At 39.1% G+C, this 26,150-nt stretch overlaps 1 protein-coding gene across 10 annotated transcripts in view; it reads left to right on the top strand.

The window, feature by feature from the left end:
- Nucleotides 1–26,150, top strand: part of HERC3 (HECT and RLD domain containing E3 ubiquitin protein ligase 3) — a 136,024-nt gene that overhangs the window by 87,529 nt on the left and 22,345 nt on the right. For 6 of the 10 annotated variants that reach the window (XM_064285568.1, XM_064285564.1, XM_064285562.1 and 3 more), the window contains 6 exons: nucleotides 2,608–2,751; nucleotides 3,589–3,755; nucleotides 8,438–8,504; nucleotides 9,002–9,084; nucleotides 24,186–24,369; nucleotides 24,593–24,695. In XM_064285568.1, coding sequence (XP_064141638.1) covers nucleotides 2,608–2,751; nucleotides 3,589–3,755; nucleotides 8,438–8,504; nucleotides 9,002–9,084; nucleotides 24,186–24,369; nucleotides 24,593–24,695 — 748 coding nt within the window. The other 4 variants (XR_010322051.1, XM_064285570.1, XM_064285567.1 and 1 more) reach the window with 4 other exon arrangements.

Here is a 26,150-nt window from a genome sequence, read left to right as displayed (position 1 = left end):
TTAACTGTTGTGCCACCAGGGCTCCTTTCATCCAGCTTACAAGTATTTAAATACATCTTTCTGTCAAATCACCAAACAGAACATTTCAACAATGCCAGTGGGTTATTTGAGGGATCATGGGGTTTTCTTTGCTTCTGCTGCCGGTGGTGTACCTGCCACTTCCCTACCAAAAACAAGCAAAGAACATCAAAAACAAAAGCTTTACACAGAAATAATCAAGCCACCATCTAGGAAGATTTTGTTTGTCAAAGATTTACGAGAAAGAAGATAAAGCAAGAAAACAGAAAGGTAGTAAAATAGTCTGGGAAGCTGCTGACCTATTATGATAAAACAAAAAAACCCCAAACCTGTTGCTGTTTAGTTGATTCCAACTCATAGTGACCCTATAGGACAGAGTAGAACTGTCCCATAGTGTTTCCAAGGTGGGAATGTTTACGGAAGCAGACTGCCACACCTTGATCCCAAGGTGTGGCTGGTGGGTTCATATTGCCTACCTTTTAGTTCACAGCCAAGTGGTTAACCACTGCGCCACCAGGGCTCCTTAGACATGCTTCAAAAAACCAAACCAAATCCATTCCCACCAAGCCGATTCCAACTCATAGTGACCCTATGGGACAGAGTAGAGCTGTTCTGTAGGGTTTCCAAGGAGTGGCTGATTGATTTTAACTGCTGACATTTTGGTTAGCAGCCATAGCACACCGTAGCTCTTAACCAGTGCACCACCAGGGCCCCAGACATGCTTAACACCCTGAAATTATTAAATTAAGAAATTGTCTCTCCCCAAAGACTGTGTATGTTTATATTACTGTTTATTCCCAGGGCTTAACACAATGCTTGGTACACAGTAGATGTACAATAAATGATCAGTAAGTTATATGAAGGTGTTTGAAGTTATTCATCTTTTCCTTTAGACAACTTCCATATCTGTATTTCCAATCATGTTGTAGGCTCAGTCTTCAGAAACGTAATAGGCAAGAAACTAAACTGATCTCCTGCACAATATTGTCACCCTTTCCAGAATTTCCAACCAGTAGCATAAATCTGCCATCAATCTGCCTGAGAGTTCTTCCCTGAATTTCTGGGTTATATTTTGATATTGCTGTTCTCTTTGCCCCCATTCTCAATGATTAAGATGAGACAGCTCTTGCTTAGTCGCATGTCTGAGTTAAGTCTCTGTGTCGTATACTGGTAATCAAAGTCCAAGTGTCTGTCCCTGCATTGACTCTAGTCCTGTTCTAGTCATCCTTGAACATAGTGACAAGGATAAGCTTTCTTGAATACTGTTTTCAATTCTCTGCCTGAGCTCTTATCTGTAAAATAAAGATGGTAACAGTAATCCTTACACATAATGCTGTTCTGAGGATTGGTTAATAGAATTTATGTGCTTGCGCAAAGTAATTTCTCAACAAGTATTAATAATTGGCTTGTCATTGTTACTGTCGCAACCATTATGGGCTCAACCCACCTGTTCATAGCCCCTCACAGAGCCCGTTTCTATAGCTTCTTGGAATGTCGTCCTCCCTTCCACATGCATCAGTTGCTTCAAGAACCCCAGTGAATTCTTCCCAGAAATTTTTCTTGGCCCGTTAATAACTGCTTTTCTGTATGTGCAGGAACAGTTACCTCTCATTGTCTATTTGATTCTTTGAAAATAAAATGTATCCTCTAATTGCCTCTTTTATGTTTGTCTTATTGCCCCAAATAGATGATAAACTCTGACCTCCTTTGTATGTCTTGAAGCATCTAGTACAAATTTTGTGTCTGGAAGTGCTTTATTAAAAATTTATACTACCAGCGAGACAGAACACATACACCTTGCCGTTTCTGTTGTGTCTGTATATTCTCTGTTATGTCTTCCTTCCCTTGTCCTGACTTTGGAAAGAATCTGCTTAAAAAAGAAAAGATAAAACTTAACCAGTGTTGTTATTGTTATTGTTAGGTAGTGTCAAATCTGTTCCAACTCATAGCAACCCATGTACAACCACAAAACACTGCCTATTCTTGCACCATCTTCACAATCCTATGTTTGAGCCCATTGTTGCAGCTGTGTCACTCCATCTTGTTGAGGGTCTTCCTCTTTTTGCTGACCTTCTATGCTACCAAGTATGATGTCCTTCTTCAGGAACTAGTCTCTCCTGATAACATGTCCAAAGTGTGTGAGATGAAGTCTTGCTATCGCTTCTAAGGAGCATTCTGGATATACTTCCAAGACAGATTTGTTTGGTTTTCTGGCAGCCTGTCGTGTATCCAGCATTCTTCACCAACACCGTAATTCAAATGCATCAGTTCCTCTCTAGGCTTCCTTAGTCATTGTCCAGCTTTCGTATGCATATGAAGTGATTGAAGATACCATGGCTTGGGTCAGGTGCCTCTGAGTCCTCAAAGTGACAACTTTGCTTTTTTAACACTTTAAAGAGGTCTTTCGCAGCAGATTTGCCCAATGCAATACGTTGTTTGATTTCTTGCCTGCTACTTCTATGGGTGTTGATTGTGGATCCAAGTAAAATGAAATCCTGGACAACTTCAATATTTTCTCCATTAAAAGTTTAAATATTGAAAACTTAATAGATTTTCCCAAAGTATTAATTCTATTTTCATTTTTTTAAGGTAATCTTCGATGGTGAAGAAGCAGTGGATGCTGGTGGTGTTACAAAGGAGTTCTTTCTTTTGCTGTTAAAAGAACTTTTGAATCCCATCTATGGAATGTTTACCTATTACCAAGATTCAAATCTCTTATGGTTTTCAGATACAGTAAGTTAGTGATGTCAAAATTAAACACATGAATTAAATTAAACTGTGTTGTCAGACCAATCCTCTGACTTCTGACTTTGCTAAGGGGAGAATAACAAAGATAATACTTGAAAATGTCTGAATACTGTATCCAGTCTGCATTTTTTACTTGTTGCCAAGACTTCATAGTGCATTTTGTCAGCCATTAACCCCACGTCCATTTCTAAGGTCTTGTTATCCCTGAAAGGGTGAAAAGAACACAGCATGATAAAGACATTGATTTTATGACATGTGGAAAGTTGCTAGTCAAATATGTCTTATTTTAATAATGACAATGTATGTAATTTATTTTTTGAAAATTCAGTAGTAAAGCTAAGTTTTTAAAGGCATTCTAATTTCAACCAGACTATAGTTCTTTTTCTATCAGAGTTTTCTCCAGGTCTGCGCTGTCCCAGAAGGTAGTTACTAGCCCTATGCAGCTATTTAAATTCAAACTCATTAAAATTAAATAATAAATATTTATATCCTCAGTCATACTAGCCACATTTCTGCTTAGTAGATTCATGAAGCTGGGACAGCACAAAATAGAAAGTTGTCCATGTTTTATTGGACAGCAGTGTTTTATTATAAGTTGGCGTCTGTATCATGAGATGTGCTGTAAATGCTGAACTTTGTCTACATTGCATCTTTTGAGGGTAATTGAACTTTCGGCAAGGGTGTGTCTCTGCTTCAGAAGGCAGCTAAATATTAATCAGATGTTTATTCTTTTTATTGAAAATATGTTGAGGTAAATAGTAGAGTGTTTTAAAGGAACCAAACACTATTTCTTTTTAACACATTTGCATGTATTCTAAAAAGTGTTTTGTAGAGCATAACTGGTTTCACTTGATTGGCATAATCTGTGGACTAGCAATCTACAACTCCACCGTGGTTGATCTCCACTTCCCATTGGCTCTTTACAAGAAGTTACTGAATGTAAAGCCTGGTTTGGAAGACTTAAAGGAGCTGTCACCCACTGAAGGAAGGTACAAAGCAAAAAGATAGATCGGTGTGGGAAACTCTTCTGGCTGCCTATATAAAAAAAAAAATAGCACAGGAAAATACCATGTGTACAAGATTGAGTTTATTGAGCCATATGATTAAACTGTTGTATATGCTTTATCTAAGATGTAGCTACATAGCTACTTGCTTGAAGCATTGCCTATGTTACTGTAAGGGCAGAAGAAAAAAAAGAAGTAAAAAAGAGATTACAACTCAAAGATTCTGTAGAAGAATCCTGATCAACAGGGGGTAAAATGCAAACAGAAATTCATATCTTGGTGGAATCCAAACTTTATGGAGCCATTTAGGCTGGCTGAGCCCACAAATCTATTGCCCTAAGATATTCTTTGAACTCTAAACCTTAAACCAAGACTATCCCCTGAAGTCTTTTAATAAATAAAATATGTCTACTTTGAGCAGTATGTACTTTTCCAAAATTGACAACCACGACTCAAAAGGTTGGATGGGAAGCTTAGGAGGCAGTGAGTTTAAGGTAATGATGGTGGAATAATGTTGAAAAGAATACCGAGAATGGTTGCACATCTTGATGAATGTAACCATTGTCACTGAATTGTACATATAGAAATTGTTGAAATGGTATATCTTTGGCTGTGTATGCTTTCATCAAATAAAAAAATAAGTAAAAAGAGAGAGAGAGAGGAAACCCCTGCTTTCATTATCCTGAACAAAAAATGAGGACTATAGGACTTATGATGGTCCAAAGATACGGGCAGAAAGAGTATTGAAAGGGAAGCATGTTGATTTTTTTTTTTTTTAAACAATTCACCCATATAAAGCATGCAGCTCAATGACTTTTAGCATGTTCACAAAGTGGTGCACAATAATTTTAGAATATTTTCTTCATTCTAAAAAGTATGTCCCAGCCCTAGGTAACTGCTACTCTACTTTCTGTCTCTATATATTTGTCTGTTTGGGGCATTTCATATAAATGGAATCATATGGTTTTTGTTTTTTTTTGTGACTGGCTACTTTGACCCAGCATGATGTTTTCAGGATTCATCCATGTTATAGCATGGATCAGTACTTCATTCCTTTTCACTGCCAAATAATATTTTATTGTATGGATATACCACATTTTGTTTATCCTTTCATCAGTTGATGGACATTTGGGTTGTTTCCACCTTTTCGCTGTTATGAACGATGCTGCTATGAACATTTGTGTACAAGTGTTTTGTGGATGTAATTTTTTATTTTTGGGGGAATGTATAGGAATAGAATTGCTGGGTCATATAACTCTGTTTAGCTTTTTGAAGAATTACCAGACTATTTTCCAAAGCAGTGAAGCCATGTTTTTATGTTAGTCTCTTTCTGGCTCTCAAAACTCCTTTATTCTTGAGTTTCTTTGTATTGATTTTCAGTAGCATGAGATCAAGTGTATAAAAAGCACCATATTCTTGGCTTTCTATAAACAGTATAACTGTTTAGATGTCAACAGGAGAGAACATCCCCTTTTTATAGAGAAAAAGGTACTAATATTAAAATGGAGAAGAGGGCTAGTCTTGAAGGTACCCTCCAGAAATTAGACTATCACACATCCAGTATGGGATACCAGCACTGAGAAACCACAAAGGGTGGGAGAGATGGGAGCACAGAGAAAAGAAGAGAGAGTGTAGAAGAAATATTTTTAAAAATTGGCCAACCCTTCGGGAACAAGGAAGAATGAAGAAAACTAGACAAACAAGGGAAAGATTAGTCCAGAGGACTGTGGACCACATCTTCCACGGCCTCCACCAGACTGAGTCCAGTACAGTTAGATGGTACCTGGTGTCACCACTGACTGTTCTGTCAGGAATCACAGTAGAGGGTCCTGGACAGAGCTGGAGAAAAATGTAGAACAAAATTTTAACTCACAAAAAAAGACCACCCTTACTGGTCTGACAGAGACTGGAGAAACCCTGAGAGCATGGCCCCTGGACACCCTTTTAACTCAGTACTAAGTCACTCCTGAGGTTCACCCTTCAGCCAAAGATTAGGCCCCTAAAACAAAATGAGACTAAATGGGCACACCAGCCCAGGGACAAGGACTAGAAGGTAGGAGGGGACAGAAAAGCTGGTAATAGGGAACCCAAGGTCGAGAAGGAAAAGTGTTGACATGTCATGGGTTGTTAACCAATGTCATAAAACAATATGGGTACTAATAGTTTAATGAGAAGCTAGTTTGTTCTGTAAACCTTCATCTAAAGTACAATTAAAAAAAAAAAAATTGGCCAAGGAGAGCCAGACAGGAATAACTTTTTGCAACCGATAGAGAGGTCTATGGTATTTACTTTGCCAGCCTGGCCAAGGATTATGTATTTTATGTAGTGATTTTTGCTGGTTAACTGGTAGCAAATTTAAATTCTACTCTGGGAATTTTCTTCCTGGGCTACTCTTTTTTTTTTTTTTTTAATAATTTTTATTGTGCTTTAAGTGAAAGTTTACAAATCAAGTCAGTTTCTCACACAAAAACTTATGTAAACCTTGCTACATACTCCCAATTGCTCTCCCACTAATAAGACATCCCGCTCTCTCCCTCCACTCTCACTTTTCATGTCCATTTCGCCAGCTTCTAACCCCCTCTACCCACTCATCTCCCCTCTAGGCAGTAGATGCCAGCATAGTCTCAAGTGTCCACCTGATCCAAGAAGCTCACTCCTCACCAGTATCCCTCTCTAACCCATTGTCCAGCCCAATCCATGTCTGAAGAGTTGGCTTTGGGAATGGTTCCTGTCCTGGGCCAACAGAAGGTCTGGGGGCCATGACCACCAGGGTCCTTCTAGTCTCAGTCAGACCATTAAGTCTGGTCTTTTTATGAGAATTTGGGGTCTGCATCCCACTGCTCTCCTTCTCCCTCAGGGGTTCTCTGTTGTGTTCCCTGTCAGGGCAGTCTCAGTTGTAGCCGGACACCATCTAGTTCTTCTGGTCTCAGGATGATGTAGTCTCTGGTTCATGTGGCCCTTTCTGTCTCTTTGGCTTGTAATTACCTTGTGTCCTTGGCGTTCTTCATTCTCCTTTCATCCAGGTGGGTTGAGACCAATTGATGAATCTTAGATGGCTGCTTGCTAACGTTTAAGACCCCAGATGGCTCTCTTCAAAGTGGGATGCAGAATGTTTTCTTAATAGATTTTATTATGCCAATTGACTTAGATGTCCCCTGAAATCATGGTCCCCAAAGCCCTGCCCTTGCTACACTGGCCTTGGAAGCATTCAGTTTATTCAGGAAACTTCTTTGCTTATGGTTTAGTCCAGTTGTGCTGACCTTCACTGTATTGTGTGTTGTCTTTCCCTTCACCTAAAGTAGTTCTTATCTACCAACTGATTAGTGAATACCCCTCTATCACCCTCCCTCCTCTCGAAACCACAAAAGAATGTTTTCTTCTCAGTTTAAACTATTTCTCAAGTTCTTATAATAGTAGTCTTATAGAATATTTGTCCTTTTGCAGCTGACTAATTTCACTCAGCATAATGCTTTCCAGGTTCCTTCATGTTATGAAATGTTTCACAGATTCCTCACTGTTCTTTATCGATGCATAGTATTCCATTGTGTGAATATACCATAATTTATTTATCCATTCATCCGTTGAAGGGCACCTTGGTTGGTTCCATCTTTTTGCTATTGTAAACAGTGCTGCAGTAAACATGGGTGTGCATATATCTGTTCGCGTAAAGGCTCTTATTTCTCTAGAATATATTCCTAGGAGTGGGATTGCTGGATGGTATGGTAGTTCTATTTCTAGCTTTTTAAGGAAGCACCAAATCAATTTCCAAAGTGGTTGTACCATTTGACATTCCCAGCAGCAGTGTAGAAGTGTTCCAATCTCTCCACATCCTCTCCAGCATTTATTATTTTGTGTTTTTTTGGATTAATGCCAGCCTTGTTGGAGTGAGATGAAGTCTCATCGTAGTTTTGATTTGCATTTCTCTAGCGGCTAATGATCATGAACATTTCCTCATGTATATGTTCATGAACATTTCCTCATGTATATGTTAGCTACCTGAATGTCTTCTTTAGTGAGGTGTCTAGTCATATCTTTCGCCTGGGCAACTCTTCATGGACCTGCAAGATTCAGAGCTCACTTTAAAGAAGGCAGTATAACTGAGGTCTAGTTAGAGCTAGGAAATGATTGTTATTGGCATAAACATATTCTTCTTTTAAGAGAACATTTTCCAGTGTTCTTTAGTGTGAGAGATAATAGACTGTTTTACCATGCAAAGCCCTTTGCTTTAAAAACTTAGGCGTTAAGATTCCTAAGGGGATGAGACAACTTTGTAGTTTTATGGTGGAAAAATTATTCTACCAATGCATATGGATGAAGCTAGTCTGTAGGGCTGCTGCAGTACCATGTCATCATACATCTACTTCCAAGCATACCAGGATTAAGAGAAAACAAGTGTTCAGATACAAATCCAAGTTAAATTTTTTCATAAATCAAATAGGATTTGTAGGTAGGCAAAGGGAACAATTAATGAATGTGTTATGAATTTACTGCTGTAATTCTTTTCAGTGTGGAAATATATGTTTTTTTTGTCAGCCTGAATTTATGTTTAGTCTAGAACCATCTTTTATAGTTTTTTTCTTACAAACAATCTGGGCATATAACTGAAGTAGAACATTGTTGCAGTGTCTGACTTGCCTCTCTTGCTTTCTTGGTTGTTAAATGATTAGGAGTCTTCAAGAGCTTCTAGATTACCCTGGGGAAGATGTTGAGGAGATTTTCTGCCTCAACTTCACGGTAAGGATTGCTGCAATTTACTTATTATGATTGTGACCTTCCCTTGGATCATGCTTATAAGTTATAGTTGGCATTAGTTCTTATCTAAATTAAAAAACAAATTCAGGGACTTCTCTGAATCAAATTATTTTAGTCACAGTTTCTTGAGTGTTGTGGGAGTTCAATAAAATGTGTTGAATGAATAAATGAATGAGTAATCTATACAGTTAATAAAATTACTGAAGCATCAATTCCCTTTCCTCCTGTTACATATATTTCTTTTCTAGAGTTCTTGTCTTTTCTCCTTGATTGCATCTATTGGCAACTCCATGTCTTAAAACAAAAGTTGTCTTTTAGGTGCAGATGTTTTCTGACTCAGGTTCTTTTGCTTGCCCCAAGAATTTTATGTGGTAATGAGCAGTCATTAAGCTACATTTGTTCTTAAAACTCCCCTTATTCTGTTGAAGCACAAATGGTAAACAAAACTGAAATGTTTCTTTTTCCCCCCTTAAATATAGATCTGTCGCGAAAGCTATGGAGTGATTGAACAGAAGAAGCTGATACCTGGGGGAGAAAAAGTGACCGTGTGTAAGGATAACAGGTCAGTCCACACCTTTGGGCTGCAGATGTCACTAGTTCTTTGTTTCTTTGCTGTTTTACTTTTGAGACGAAGATTAAAGTTACATTTTAATCTCATTTGCAGAGAAAATGAAGGTGATAGAGCAAGATTTTGCAGATTTTAATGAATGTTTTATTGTGGAGCAAACACTGGACCTGGATTTAGATGACAGTTTTAGATCTAGACCTATGTCTTACTGGCTTGGTACTGCAAATCATGTAAACCGTTTGATCTCAGTTTTCTCATCTGTAAAATGGAGATAATAATAGCTACCCTGTCTGCCTCATGAGGTGGCTGGGAGAATACGGTGAGATAATTTATAGGACAGCATTTTGGAATGAATGAACTGCAGCATCCAGCGCAGTTTCTAGCATCTAGAAGAGTACAGCACAAAAATGATGAGGTATGTGTAGAATAAATGGATGTTATAAAGATGCTTACTCTTACTATTACTTTACTGCTGGAGGATTTGTAATATAAGTTTTAAGTTATTCTCTCTGTTCCATGAAAATTCAAGTACATCTAATTTTTCAGGACAGTTTCCAATATTTGTGTTATGTCTTTGGAGGAGAGAAAAATCTCAATTTTGCTTACTTTTGTATTAAATTATGAGTGAGATTGCTGGTAATCTGCATATTAGTTAATTCATTTACAGACACTGAGTGCCTACTGTGTGCCAGGCATGTTGCTGGTGTGGGAGGTGAATAACCTCTAACCTTGAGAAGCTCAAGATTGGATGGGAAGTGCCAGTATAAGTGAATGACTGCGATAGATTATAGTGAACATGAGAGAGTTATAGGCCAGGTATCATGGAACCAGGGGAAAGGCTAGGATACTTTTACTGGACATTGAAGAATGAAAGTGGGAGAAACATTTTAGGCACAGGGAATAATGTGAGTCAGGACTCTCAGAGAATGATGAGCATTTATGGGGTAGGGGTTCGCATATGGATGGAGGCTGGGTTTGATAGCATTACAGTGGAGGTTGTCAAGCCCTTGAGTAGAACTTGGATGAGGAAATGGTTGATCATTGTTTTAGAAAGATAATTCGGCCGCCGTATGGAAATAGACTTATGTTTAGGAAGCTCCATCAGGAGGCTCAGGGGAAGAGTGAAAGTGGTGAGGCCAGAATGAAGATCGTGGGAATAGAGTTGTCTATGTGTTAATTGTCTAATCAGCAGGCACTAGTGTCTGATTATATATGGGTGGTGTGAGCAAGATTTCTGATTTTGACACCTGACTGAGAGGGAACAGTCTACGGAGCAGGTTTGAAGGAAAAGGAGTTCCATTTTGGGTATGTTGATTTGAAGTGTCTGTATGATAATCCGGAAACCCTGGTGCCATAGTGGTTAAGTGCTACGGCTGCTAACCGAAGGGTCGGCAGTTGAAATCCGACAGGCACTCCTTGGAAACTCTATGGGACAGTTCTACTCTGTCCTATAGGGTCACTATGAGTCGAAATTGACTCGACAGCGCTGGGTTTGGTTTTTTTGGTTTTGTATGATATCCAGACTGTTACGTTTGGAGTTAGAAATTCACATGTATCTCAAGAGTGGAGACTTTGTATGAATATTTTATTTGCTTAGTTACTTACGTCACCTTAATCACTGGTGAACTTGAGGTTACTTACAACAAGAACCACAAAGAAGGAAGGGGTGAAATAAAGCAAAAAACTAGGACAGGGAAAATGTGCATTCTTAAAGAAACTATATAAATTAGGATAAAAGTTAGACTCTTGAAATGAGGATTTGGAGATCATTAGCATATAGGGTAGAGGTAGAACTTCTCGACTTGAAGATATAGTAGGTGGTTAGAAGATGGGAAAGATGAAAGAATGAGCAGTCTCCACTTGGAAGGCTATGAGTGAGGGAAGTCTTCACAGGGTAAAGCAAGGTTTCGTGTAAAGTATACAAAAAGTTGCAGACATAGAGAAGTTGAGTGCTGTTTGTAAGCATGTTGGGAAATTAAAACTAATTTGCTCTGGCCTTTAATTGGGTTATTACAGTAAATAGTTCTAAGAACAGAATGGGGCAGTGTCTGACCTCCTCCTAACCTCACAAGTGGGAAGGAGAATCAAGACCAACATTCCAAGGCTGATTCCCTATGAGACGGAGGTCAGACATGCCTCTGCTCTCTGCCATCTTTACCAACTCTGACACCAATAGTCCCTCCAACGGTGCTCTCTACTTCTCTGCTGGGTTCAGTAATTCATTGCAGTGGCCACACAGAACTGACAGACAATACTCATGCTTATGGGGCTTATTAGGGAAGTAACAGGTTACAGTTCAGGCTCAGGAACACTCATGATACAGTTCTTCCATCAAGACAACCTCTTTTCAGCTGTGCTCACAGACACACCTCTCTCTGGCCCTAGGCCTCTGCCCTGCTCAGACAAGTGTTACAAAGCTCTTTTAGCCCCTGCCGGTAAGTCCCCAGAGGCATCCCAGGAACGCAACTTTCTCACTCCCTGAGCCGGGAAGCCCACTGCACAGTCTCCTGCCAGTCTCTCCTGCCATCGCTTTTGATCATCTTCAGGGTTACAGCTCTCTGTCTCTTTCTCCCTCTCTCTCCCGTCTGTCTCCTGGTTCCAGGAGCTTCTTAGTGCAGGGATCCCAGCTCCAAAGGACATGCTCTCCACGCTTGGGTGTTCTACTTTGGTGGTGGTAGGATCCTCTTTTCCACCTCTGGGGTGGCTCATTTCAAGCACAGCAGGATGGCAAAAGCTGACCAAACCCTGTGGTGGGCCACAGTTACCCTATTTGCACAGTCCCACCCCATCACTTGGGTGGTAGTTATAAGACCGTGGCGAGAAAGGCCACACAAAAGCGAAAAATTGCACTCTAATAGTTCAAGGATCCAAACAGAGATCCTAGGAAAAATCCCCTCTAACCAAGTGATCTGCCTTGGCCTAGTTCCATAAACCTCCCTTTCTGAAAACGTTAAGGGTAGAATAACTGTCAGACCTCTTCTTCCATCCTTTACCATTTTTAGAGATGGCTAGATGCCAATGCGATCTAATACAACATTCAGTGACTTTGTCATATAAATCAACCAGACTTTTCAGCAAGCTCTTGAGTTTGGGGGCAGTGTGAGCTACAGTGGCAGGGTTAAATGAAATGTTGCAGAAGCCACTGAACATCCAAAGAAAACGCCTTCAGGTGATGAAATCATCTTGGCTTTAGAAACCTAATAAGGAGGTTATGTTGTCTCAAGTAGATGTTGCAATTAAAACCCTTACTTGATAAGATCTCTTAGAGCTAAAAGCAGTTTCCTTTCTTTATCTATAAAACATTGGTGCTTTTGTTAACAGCAAATGGTTTATTTTCAGGAAATATATATGCAGGCTTATAATTCCATACAGTCTGAAAATGTTTTTGGATTAAGAAGTTTGTAACAAAATGTAAAGTGAACTTTTTGGCCCAGGTTATTTCTCTTCGCTCCTACTTTCAATGATCACTTTTATAACATGTATGTATAGATGCATATCAGTGCATACATGGTGTCAGCCTTCAAAGGATGCCTTAACTTTTACATGAGGTTTCAGACTAAATAACGTAGGCATCACTCCTTAGAAGCTACCCCTGGGGATAGCCACGCAGCCTTAGAAAAAAAAAAAAGGGAAAATTCAGACTGTCTTCATCCTTTAGTGAGTCATCATGATGCTGTGTGTGTCTGGGGGAAAAGGTGATCTAGTGCAGGCATAGGTAGTTTCTGATGGGATCTGCAGCTGAGGAGGTTGTTGTAGGGACTTATAACTCTTTCGTATCTTTATAAAATTACACCCACTCCTCACGTATTGACGTGGTTAGGTTCCAAAGACTAGGTCGTTATGTGAAAATCAGCGTTATACAAAGATGAAGGTTTTTTTTTTTTTTAGACCATCCGTCTGATTTTTTTATTTAGAAAACACGGTCATAGAATAATAACAGCTAAGATATACTGATGTGCTCATCACTGTGATGAGTCCAGTTACGGATTATTCCTCTGTGGAGAAGGAGTTTTGGAGGGGACAAAGCTGGATAAAGCCTGGCTGTGTGACTGGAGGGCCCACAGCTTAACCACTTCACCTTCCTCCTGTGCTGGGTCAGAGCTTGCCTCACAGAGCTGCCTCCAGGGCTCCACTCCCACCCTTGCAAGCCCTGCATTCAGGATCCCAGAGCCTGCTCTGCTTTCAGAGCCTGGCAAGTCATCAAGACTCTGGAGCTTCCTGCAAGGACAATGGGAGCATGGCTGTGCATCCGGCCCCACCAAGGGGAGGCTTCAGGTTCAGTTTGCCTCACTTTGGGATGTCATTAAACTGCATATTTCTTTCAGACACCCCCTCCGACACTTCTTTCTTTCCTCCCTTCCCACCCCACAGCAATTTTGAGCTACAGGGCCTCAGGGTGCATAGAAGCTAGGAACCTGGAACAGGCTCCAGTTGACTTGATGCTGCCTGTGTGTCCTCCCACAGGCGGTGGCCAGGTTGGAGGCTGACCCCACGTGGCAGGATGCGTGCACCCTCGCCAGCAGGAGGGAGTGGAGAGTGCCGGGTAGTGCAGGTCAGCTTTCCGGAGGCCGCCTGGGGACCTTCCTCAAGGAAGGGAATGCTCCAAAGCCATTGCCACCATGCCTGCCGCCTTGTTAATGCACAAAATAGTCAGATAGTAGATTTTTTACTGTTAGTGTAAGCGCAAAATGTCAGATAATGGGATTGCCGGTAAATGAGGAGTAGGTCTGTTTCTCTTGGCATACTTTTTGTCTCTGTCTTTTTTGCTTTCTGTCTCTGTCCCTATGTGGATCTGAGTTTCACCATATTTTGCTGTTTCCCCATCCATTTCCAAAGGTTTTACATCACCCCAAACAGAAACTTAGTAACTCCCATTCTCTCCTTCTCTTAGCCCCTGGTGACCACTAATAATCATATGCCTCTTCTAGATATTTTGCAAGTAGGATCATACAATATTTGTCTTTTTGTATCTGACTTAATGTTTTTAAAGTTCACCTATGTTGTAGCATTATCAGAATTTCTTTTCTCGTTATGGTTGAATAATATTCCATTGTACATATATATCATATTTTATTTATCTATTCATCTGTTGATCAAGATTGAGAGTACCTATTTTGTCTTTACAAGCTCTGGGTAGTCTTTCCTTTTCAAAATAATCTTGCTAATTTAATAAGAAATTATATCTCATTTTTACCATTTGTATTTCTTTCACACATAGGTTACTTTATATGCCGTATACGACATTGACCCAAAATATTTTTGTTAAAAAAAAAAAAAGTGATGCGTGTGTGCGTGTGTGAATGTGTCTGTGTGTGTGCACACAGTGTAAACACTCAGGCAGGGAGGGCAACTGTGCGTGTTTGGACAGCAAGCATTAGCATGCTACAGTTTTCTGCAAATGCTCTTAGCCAATTGAGTGTGTAATATATTTTCTTTCTGCCAGTTACTTTGTGCTTCGTTGACTAAATTTGGCCTATAATAGATTAAAAATGATTTATGAGTGTTTGGCCTGCCTTGAAGAAACAAAGGGAGGGTATCCGGCTAGATGTTAACATGTGAGTTTTATGGCTGCCTGAGGAACTATCAAATGAGTAGTTCAGGAAACAGAGGGTCAAGATCAAGCCAGTTAGGAAATGGTGGAAATTGCTGGACATTATGAAGGGCATAGTAAATGCCCCTGTATTCTGGAAGGGGTGGCCAACAGTGGTACACTGGTAGCTGGAAAACTGTGACGTCTTACCATGAGCAGAAGATTGTTGGCTAGAGCCTGTGGCTGGGAACTTATCCTTAAGATGATATTTTCTAGACCTCCTCGCTACAGCCCTGGTACACCTTGTGCTGCCCCCTTCAGGAACATGTTTCCCCACTCCAGACTGTGTTGGCAGACATTTTTTCCTAATTTTGACATTCTCTGATGATGTCCTTTGCACAAATCTCTATTGGGACTAAATGATTTTCATATGATTTGTATGAACTCTTTATATTAAAATAGTAACCCATTGCCATCCATATTTATGGCAGATTTTATTCCCATTTTATTGTTTGCTTTTGAAGATGTGGAGTAGTGTATGTGTTTAAATCTTCATAAATTTTTTAATTTTTGTGTCATCATGTCTGTGGAATATTTCTTTGGGTCTTCTATCACTCTAAACTTAGCCTTTCCGTGTCCAGTAATTAATAAATATTTATTGCATTTTCTTGAATTAAAAAAAGTGTTTTTTGAGTCTGTAGTGGCGTAGTGGTTAAGTGCTATGGCTGCTAACCAAGAGGTCGGCAGTTCGAATCCACCGGGCACTCGTTGGAAACTCTATGGGGCAGTTCTACTCTGTCCTATAGGGTTGCTATGTGTTGGAACCGACTCAACGGCAGTGGGTTTAGTTTTTTGGTTTAGTCTGAGATAAAAATGTAAATTTTTTTTCCAAAATCCAGTTGGAGTTTTTATTTGAATTGTGCTGTCAACAAGTAATCTGGGAAGAATCAGTACTTTTGTGATATTCGATCTTACCATCCAAAGGCTTATTTTACATTTCTTTGTGAGGTGCTTTTTTTTTTCTTTCCATATAGGTTACACACATTTTTCATTAGAGATTTTTATAAATATTTTGGTTCCTTATTGCTACTATGAAGAGAGGTTTTCCCATTATATCTTGATTATTACTAGTGCCTGGCAGTAGTTACTGGATTTGGTATATTTAATGGATATCCAGTCAGTTCATTAGAGTTATTAAATCTAGTGGTTTTTCAGTTGGTTCTCTCAGGTTTTCTATGCATATAATCATGTATCTGCTGAAATTTTCCCTCCAATAATTATACTGCTTATTTCTGTTTCAGTCAATTTTGCTTTTACTGGACCTAGAAAAACATTAAATGACTCTTTCATTCCTAGATAGAAGAAATTAATATTGATTTTATTATTATTATTTTTTTTTTTTGCTTTTTGCTTCTATTTAGATAATCATATGATTAAAAAAATCATCTGACTTCTTATGTGGTATACAATTCCTATTCTTTCTTTTGACTGGCCTGGTCCTAAAACCCATTACCTTAGGGTTGTCTCTAGTCAACTAATGTCATCAGCCACAGGTCAGAGATGCCTTCCATCCCTCCAAATAAAACAGTCTAATTTTGCTTCAGGGAATTTTTAACTCTGAAGGGAAATGGAAGAAGATGGCATCTGAGTTCTCAAGTGTTTTTTTAAGGTCTTAATTATTTTATTCTTTTTTGTTTTTCTCATTCAGGATGTCCAGATGTGAAGTTGAAGTAACATTTTTTTACCCATTTTGTGAGGAAATCAAAACCTGCTTTTATATTGAGGAAACCAAAACAAGATAGCTTATTGATCTCCTGTGTTTCTGAATGAAAGGCCACGTCCTTCTCTGATAACAAGGAATCATAGGCTTAAGGACATAATACTAATACTGTCTGTTTTCTCCCTTTTGTAACTTAGAAGGGAAGGAGGACTGAGCTTCCAACCCATGTCTTCATCCTTTATATAATAATAATAATAATAGCTGAAACGTATTGAGCACTTACTGTGTATCAGACACCATTCTACAGGCTTTATGTGTATTAACTCAGTCTTCACAACAACCAATGAAGGGGGGACTATTATTATCCCCTTTTTATAGACGAGGAGAAGCTGATCACAGGGAGATTAACTGAATTGCCCAAGGTGCATGGCTTCTGGGAGGTAGAGCTGGGATTTGAATCCAGTTAGAGTGTAAGTCTTATTGAGGTAGAAACCAAGCATTCTGAAGTGTACAATTCAGTGCCATTTATTGCATTCACAATATTATGTAACCCTCACCTCTATCTAGTTCCAAAATACTTTATCACACCAAAAGGTAACCCTGTATCCATTAAGCAATCAGCCCTCATTGCCCCTTCCCCACAGACACTGGCAGCCACTAATCTGCCTTCTGTCTGCATGGATTTACCTATTCTGCATGTCATATATAAATGGAATAACAAAATATGTAAACATTTGTGTCTGGCTTCTTTCACTTAGTATAACTTGTTTAAGATCCTTCCAGGTTTTAGCAGGTATCAGTACTTAATTCCTTTCTATGGCTGAATTCCATTGTGTGGACATAAAATATTTTGTTTATTTATTCATCTGTTGGTGGACATTTGTTGGATTCTACCTTTCAGTTATTGTGAATAGTGCCTCTATGAACATTTGTGTATGAACATTTTCTTGGGAGCTGCATGTCTGACTGCAGCCTGTTTTCACTTTGTTCACCACTCGTACCCAGACATCTGTCTTCCCCTCTTTTGCATCTCCCCATAGCTGGGGTTGGTCTGCCTTGGTATTGTGTCTCTGGCTTATCCCGTGGAGTCTGATTTGATCACATCTCAGATTACTCTGAGTTTCTCTCCAGGAAGTAGAGGTGTTAGGGTACATGTGTAGACAGGGAAGCTTGCGTACCCAAGCTCTGTACCCATCTCCCACCCAACTGTTCTCCTTGTCCATTTCCCACATCTAGAGGTGTACACGCTCGTGGCAAGGTCTCACAGCAGGCTGAACGTTGGAAATGGTTTTGGAGTCCTTTGGGTAGGGAATTTCAGGTATCCTGGAATGCATTCTAGAAAGTCCTGAAGACTTCTAGGCCTTTAGGGAGAAGTGAAGCTGGTGGAAGTGCAAGGAAAAGTAGGGCCCTCTAAAGCATGGGGCCCAGGACAAGGGTGAAGGATGTATAGTACTGCACCTCAGTGGGGACAAACAGACACACATGTACACACATCAGTTTCCCCAAGGCACTCCGTAGCTCAGCATCTGCTCAGTGGTTCTTGCCTGTAATTTGTACTTGAGAATATAAAAAACCGTCTTAAATCGTGCACTCTTGTTCTCTAATAGCAAGCGCACAGAAATTTTATTTCCTTATCTTGTTTTTTAAACCCAAATTACAGCCTTATGAAAGACAAATGATCTTTCCAGAGAATCCTCAGGAATGTTTCCAAATTCAGCATTATTGATTTAAACTGCTTTTCTTACCCTGAATTGGGACTTGATGAAGCTTTTCCATTAAGCACTGTGAATCTTAAGAAATTATAACTTTCCAATGTACATTTGGTGCCATCTATTGGTTCTTGCAAATGTTGTTTGTTAACATTTGTAAAGCATTTCAGTAGTGCTGACACATAGTAAGTACTTGATAAATGTTATAATTTTTGTACAATAATTGCATTTATTAGTACACTATGATAACCTAAAGTAATATCCTCTCTTAGAAAAGAACATCTTTGTCCCCTTCCCCAAAGAAAGTAACTATTTACAAGGTTCCACGTATTCCCATTATCAAATATCTTAGCTTTTTTTCCGTTACCTTTTGTAATGAATGCGTTTTATCGTTAAATAAATTTCAATCTTAGCTTTGACTGAATTTGATGTAAAGATTGGCTGGCAGTGTACATAGCCTATGTTCTATATATTATACATGTATTATATATTTCATCTCTTTTGATGGTTAAACCACCTTGAAGTTAGGAATGGTTTTTCTCATTATACAGATAAGAAGCTTATAAGCAGAAAAAGAAAGTGAAATGAGTAGCCTGTTACTGAATGTATTCACTTGATGGTCAGAATCATGGGCAGAACCCAGGTCTTCTGACTACTACACCCATGTATCGTAGAGGGTGACTATCCACTTGACTATCCATTTTATCCATCTGACTAGCTTAACTTGCCTGAGACAACCAGTATATCCTCATCTTTCAGGATTTTTGTGTTCCCATCTTAAAAGATCTTAAAACTTGGTGTTAAGCTAGGCTACTTTTTCTAAAGCCAGTTTTATTTAGGCATAACTTATGTACAGTAAAGTTCACCGTTTTTGGTCTTAAATGCCACCAAGTAGCCATCTAAGATGCATAAATTGGTCTCAGCCCACCTGGAGTGAAGGAGAATAAAGAACACCAAAGACATAAGGTAAATATGAGCCGAAGAGACAGAAAGGGCCACATAAACCAGAGGCTCCATCAGCCTGAGACCAGAAGAACTAGATGGTGCCCGGCTACCACCAATGACTGCTCTGACAGGGAACACAACAGAGAATCCCTGATCAAGCAGGAGATCAGTGGGATGCAGATCTTAAATTCCTGTAAAAACACCAGGCTTAATGGTCTGACTGAGACTGGAGGGCCCTGACGGTCATGGTCTCCAGACCCTTTGATAGCCCAAGATTGGAAGCATTCCCAAAACCAACTCTACAGACAGGGATTGTCCTGAACTATAAGATAGACAGTGGTGCTGGTGAGGAGTGAACTTCATGGCTCAAGTAGGCACATGAGACTATGTGAGCAACTCCTGACTGGTGGTGAGATGAGAAGGAAAAGGGGGACAGGAGCTGGTTGAATGGACGCAGGGAATACAGGGTGGAGAGGAGAAATGTGCTGTCTCATTAAGGGGAGAGCAGCTGGGAGTGTACAGCGGGGTGTGTATGGATTTTTGTGTGAGAGATTGACTTGATTTGTGAACTTTCACCTAAAGCACAATAAATAAATTTTTTTTAAAAATTCACCCTTTTCAGTGTATTTTGACAGACAATACGGCCGTGTAATAACCACTGTAGTAACAAAGATACAGAACAGTTCCATCACCCAAAGATTCCTTCATGACCCTCCCTTATTCCCTGTCCTGGCGACTACTGATCTATTTTCTGTCTCAGTAATTCTTTTTCTCCAAAATATCATATAAATGGAATCATATATATTTAGCCTTTTGAGTATAACTTTTTCACTTAGCATAAAGCATTTGAGATTCATTCATGTTGTTGTGTATATTAGTTGTTCATCCCTTTTTATTGTTAAGTGATACTGCCATTTGGGGTGTTCCTGGTATTTGATGATTATGAATGATGCCACTGTGAAATCCATCTACAGATTTTGTGTAAATATAAGTTCTTATTTCTCTTGAAGTGGGAATGTTGGGTCATATAGTAAGTATATGTTTAACTTTAAAAGAAACTGCCAAGCTGTTTTCCACCATTCTGCTTTCTCACCAGCTATGAGGGAGAGTTGGCAGTTGCTTCTCATCCTCACCACCATTTGGTGTTGTCTTTTCTATTCTGATAGCTGGATAGTGGTATCCTTAATGACTAATGATAGTATCTTCTCGTGCTTATTTTCCATCTGTATGTCTTCACTGACGGAATGAATACATTTTTTTAATGTCTTCATTGATGAAGTGTTTGATCAGCTCTTTTTGCCCATTTCCAAATTGAGTTTTTTGTTTTCTTAATGAGTTTTAAGTGTTCTTTTTGTATTATGGATACAAATCCTTTATCCGATGTGTGTTTTACAAATATTTTTTACTAGTCCCGCTTTTCATTTTTTTAACAGTGTCTCCAAAGAATAGAAAATTTTAATTTTGATGAAGGCTGTTCTATTAGTATTTTTCTTTTATGGGTTGTGCTTTTGGTGTCATACCTAAGAAATCTTTGCCAAAGGCCACAAAAAAATTTTTTTAGAAGTTTTGTAATTTTAGGTTTTACGTTTAGGTCTATGGCTCATATTGAGTTAGTATGTGTAGGAGGTGTCTTAGTTATCTAGTGCTGCTAGAACAGAAATACCACAAGTAGATGGCTTAAACAAAGAGAAATTTATTCTCTCACAAGCTAGGAGGTTAGAAATCCAAATTTAGGATGCCAACTTCAGGGGAATGCTCTCTCTCTCTCTCTGTCAGCTGTAGGGGAAGGTCCTTGTCATCAGTCTTCTCCTGGTCTAGGAGCTTCTCAGCTCAAGGTCCCGGGGTTCAAAGGATGGGCTTCCTCCTGGCTCTTCATTCTTGGTGGTAGGAGGTCCCTTTCCTCTCTGCTGGAGTCTCTCTTTTATATCTCAAAAGAGATTGACTTAAGATACAACCTAATCCTGTAGATTGAATCCTACCTTATTAACATAACTGCCTCTAATCCTGCCTCGTTAACATCATAAGATTTGCAACACATAGGATAATCATGTCAGATCACCACATGGTGGACAGTCACACGATACTGGGAATCATGGCCCAGCCAAGTTGACACACATTTGAGAGACACATTCAGTCCATAACAGGAGGTATGGGCCAAGCTTCATTTTTTTTACGTATGGATGTCCTATCAATCCAGGGCCATTTTTGAAAACGCTATCCTTTCTGCAGTGAGTTGCCTTTGCATCTTTGTCGAAAATCACTTGACCATAAGTATGTGGGCCTATTTCTACACTCTGTTCTCTTCCATTGATTTATGTGTCTATCCTTTCACCATACCATACTTGATTTCTATAGCTTTATAGTATGTTTTGAAATCATGTGCTGTAAGTCCTTCAACTTTGTTCTTCTAGTTCAGAATCGTTTTGGCTACTCTAGTGCCTTTGCCTTTCTATATAAATATCAGAATCAACCTGACGAGCTAAGCTACTTTTTAAACAACCTTTACTGCAATGGCTTGGATGCAGACTGCTAAAAATAATTGGCAATGCATGTGTTACCTACTCCTTTAAATGTGTGTGTTTAAAAATCATATCGATTGATAAGAGTTGCCTCATTTTGTGGGCTTATGGAATCAAGTATATAACTGGGGATGCAATAAAACATATTTGTGAATAGTGTAGATGAATTACTGTGTCATGAAGTCTTTGTCTTGGGATACTGTAACTTCTCAAGTAGCCATTACATTAGAAATTAAAATAAGTAAGGTAAGGGGAAGGGAGGGCCCTTGGTGAGGTGGTTGAGGGCACAGGTTCTGTATTCAAACACCTGGGCTCCATTTCTGCCACTGCCCTTGCACTAGTTGTTTGTCCCAGACTCAGTTCTGAAACTGGAATAATGATGATACCAACTCCAAATGGTTGTTTTTTATTAATAGATTTTTTGTGTGTTTATGTATATTAGAATATAATTCTCATACCATAAGATTCACTCAGAGGGTTAGTTTTGAGTATTAACTGCGATAATATATATCCAAGAACTTATTGCAGTGGTTGGCACCCAATAAACACTTTGTAATGTTTAGCGGTCGTTAGTAAAGAATGTCCTGAAAGCAATGCTAATTGACACACAGATTAGAGTCTGTAATCAAAAGAGCATGTTGATGGTGCTTCTCTGGACAGGTATACCAGAAAAATATCGTTGGCTTTGGCTAATGGGTTTCAGGAATGTAGTGCATCATTTGCACTGTGAGAAACTTCCAGCATCAGTGGTCAAGATGTATAAGAATCTTTTCACATTAATGTTTTTTTTTTTAAAATGAACACTTAACTCATTTTAAAGGTGAAAAAAGAGAGGTTTAGTAGCTGATATACAGTGGCAGAGGGCCCTTGTGGTACAGTGGTTAAGTGCTACAGCTGCTAACCAAAAAGTGAGTAGTTCAAATCCACCAGCTGCTCCTTGGAAACCCTACAGGGCAATTCTGCTCAGTTGGAATCAGCTCCGTGGCAATGGAAAATCAGTGGCAGAGCCTGGATTTGAACCTGTCTGCCCAGCTCTAGAGCCCATGTGCTTATCCATTGTGTTATATACCACCTCTTGATTAGTGTGGATGGTGACCTTTTAAAAAGTGTCCCCTTGGAGGATAGTCAAGATGTTCAAGTCCAGTTTTATGAAGTATTATTACAGAAGTTGGTAGGTGGAAAGGACCTGTCTTCATAATGTCAATTTTTTTTAATATGAAAAAAATCTAAAATGGAGAAAAGTACAAAAAATAATATGATGGACATAACTGTATCTGTCATCCAGATAAAGAGATATTTGCTTTATATTTTTTAATAAAAGAAAAAAGGTTACCAATACCATTAAAGTTCTCTTTGTATCTCACCCCTCCCCTAGTCCCATTCACTTCTTCCAGCCCCCTTTCTTACCCAGACAGAATTCTTAGGAATTTGATTTGCATTCTTTCATGTTTTTATACTTTTATAATAAACGTGCGTATTAAGATAAAGATCCTTTTGCATTAATGGCCTTTATTTTTAAAACTGAGCACTTACTCATTTCATATCCAGAAACAAAATCTCACACCCATAAACGGTATGGTAATAGTAGCCAAAACTTAAAAAACAGTTACTCAGTTTCAAGCACTTTTCATGCATTAATTTGCTTAATTCTTACAACAATCCCATGAGTTATGTACTCTTATTATTTCCATTTTATAGCTGAAGAGACTGAGGCACAGAGAGGTTAAATAGCTTACCCCCAGATCACAAGCTGTAAGTGGAAGAGCCACTGACTCTTATACAGAGCATTGTTTTAAGTGTTAAAATCAGCTTAATATAGTAAATGTTATTCTGTTGTACTTGCTTTTTCACTCAACATCGTTCTTGACATCTATTCATTTTAATAAACATGTATCTAGTTAATTAGTAAGCTGTACTTTATAAATTCCATTATATGACTATATTATCTGTTCTTTGTCCATTCTCATATTAATGGATATTTAGTTTTTTTCTCCCCAGTTTCTCTACATTACGAGTAAATGCTACAGTGAACACCCTGTACTTGTCTTCTTTTGCACTCGTGTGAGAGTCTGTCTGGGTTACCCACCTGGCAGTAGAGTAATTGGGTCAAAGTTATTCTTTTCACACTTTCAACTCTTCTAGATATGACAAATTGTTCACCCAAGTGTTTATGTCTCAGATCACAGTTGACATTCCCACTAGCTGTACGAGATTTCCACCAGTTCACAGTGGGGAAAGTCCACCAGCTGCGTATGAGCTTCCCATTTCCCCTAGGACCAATATTTTAGACTTTTTCTATTAAGCAGGAAAGGTCTTTTATTTATTTATTTATTTTTAAACAGTTTGAAACAGGACCATAACTGGGACTCCTCAGGTAAGCCAGTCATATGGTTCTACCTCCCTGCCTTTCTCCTATTCCTACGTGGCCTCTCCTACCCCCAGATCACCTGGGACACCTTGATTGAATCCTAGGGTTTGGGGAGAAGTGGGGACCACAGAGTGGGAGAGTCATGAATCCTCCATAATGTTTTAAGATGCCCCTTGGTGTGAGAATTTAATGAAATTCCATTTTTTATCACTCGCGATCTCAACAATAATGGTATAGAAGGGTAACTTCATAAACTGTGTAAGACTTGGAGCTAAATATACTCCATTTCTCTGGTTTTTGTCAGGCAGGAATTTGTGGATGCTTATGTGAATTACGTCTTCCAAATCTCAGTTCATGAGTGGTACACAGCCTTCTCCAGTGGCTTCCTAAAGGTGTGTGGTGGCAAAGTACTTGAGCTCTTTCAGCCCTCAGAACTGAGGGCCATGATGGTGGGAAACAGCAACTACAACTGGGAGGAACTAGAAGAGGTAAGCACAAAAGGTGGCACCGTCCTAACTGTGGGGAAGCAGCAGTGCTCTGAGTAGGTGGCCCAGAGCCTGTCTCTTGAGAAGTGTACTCCAGTTGAGTATGATCTGGAGGCCTCCTGCATTTCAGTACATATTTCTTAGTCTCAAATACAAATGGTACACAAAAAGCCACTATTAATATTCTTCTTCTTCTGTAAAGTACCTTTTTTTCTTTTTTGGACAGACTGCCATCTACAAGGGTGATTACTCAGCTACACATCCCACTGTGAGACTATTTTGGGAAACATTTCATGAGTTTCCGCTGGAAAAGAAGAAGAAGTTTCTCTGTACGTATCGGTAATCTCTACTTGGTATTTCTCCACATTTCAGTCTTGAAGATGGTGTAGGTTCTACTCTTTTAAAATGGTAAAAAGTAAGTAAGTACATGTCATACTTTTTGTCTCAGTGAAATCTCAGGCACAACATATGTTGTTAATCCATATGGTTGCCTAACAGGAGGGAGGGATTATATGAAAGGAAGATTAGAAGTATTTTGCTGGTTTTCAGTTGCTCTAAAAATACTATTTTATATGTAAGTGATTTCTTTAAGTGTTTCATTTATAAAATCTCATTGTTTAGATCAACTTCCCTTCTCTCTCTAACCTTTTAAAAATATTAAATAAAGCATCCACTGCAGATGGAACTGGGGAGATGTGATTTATAAGAGCTTTACTGAGATATAATTCACATACTATATGATTCACCCATTTAAAGTGTACAATTCAGTGGATTTTCGTGTATTCACAGAGGTGTGCAGCCATCACCACAGTCAATTTTATAGTATGTCCATCACTCTAAAAGGGAACCCCATACCCATTAACATTTGTTCCCCATTTTCTCCCAACCCTTCCAGCCTTAGGCAACCAGGAATCTACTTTCTGTCGCTATGGTTTTGCCTGTTCTGGACATTTCATATAAATGGAACCATGTGGCGGCTGGGCATGATTGGCTGGCTAAAATTTGAGAAGGGTAATATATTTGGAAAAGAGAATGAAGTCTAGTTTTAAAATAGTTGAAATCTTTCTCTATTTTTGTCAGTGTATAACCAGGGTCGAAATTAGCCAGTGACTAGTGTCGAATTTTTAACCATATAAAACCATCAAACAGGACTTGAAAAGCAGCCTGTTCTGCTTTATAAGACAGAACATATATTAATATTAATGCAAGACTTACGCCTAGATGCTACCACTTACATGGAACAGAGATAAGAGGAAGTGCAGATCCAACATAAGAATTCCTGTGAAAAAGAACCCCACTCCCCCTCTGTCTAGTCACATGGGCTACTGAGAAGCCGTGGCTTATGAATGGAATGACAGGTCAGGATCTGCCAAATGAGCCTGTAGGGCTGTGGCAGTTAATTCAGAGAAGCCAGCTCCTGTTGTTGGGGATTTCCCTAGAAGTCATTTTTTTTTTTTTTTTCCCAATCCTGAAATCATTAGATTTATGGAGATTTTTTATTAACTCTAGAGATTTTGGCTAGAATGTTCACATGTGGTAGGCTTAGATAGTGACAGGTTATTGGAAAGTGCCGTGTCTCTCATGACTTCATTGTAGTAATTTCTAGCAGTTCAACAGTGGACTGTTACCTAGCACTAGAAAATGGAAAAATAGATAGGCTTTTTTTTTTTTTTTTGTCAAGTCACAGTGCATGTCACAAGAGTGAAGTGTGTAATACAGTGTCAACATCAGCTCTTCTGGTTTAAAAAAAGGGAGAGATGGGGAAAGGAGCACAAATAGCCCCC

The sequence above is a fragment of the Loxodonta africana genome, chromosome 5, assembly GCF_030014295.1.
Source record: "Loxodonta africana isolate mLoxAfr1 chromosome 5, mLoxAfr1.hap2, whole genome shotgun sequence".
In the NCBI taxonomy this organism is placed as follows: Eukaryota; Metazoa; Chordata; class Mammalia; order Proboscidea; family Elephantidae; genus Loxodonta; species Loxodonta africana.
This window is presented reverse-complemented; position numbering and strand designations above follow the sequence as displayed.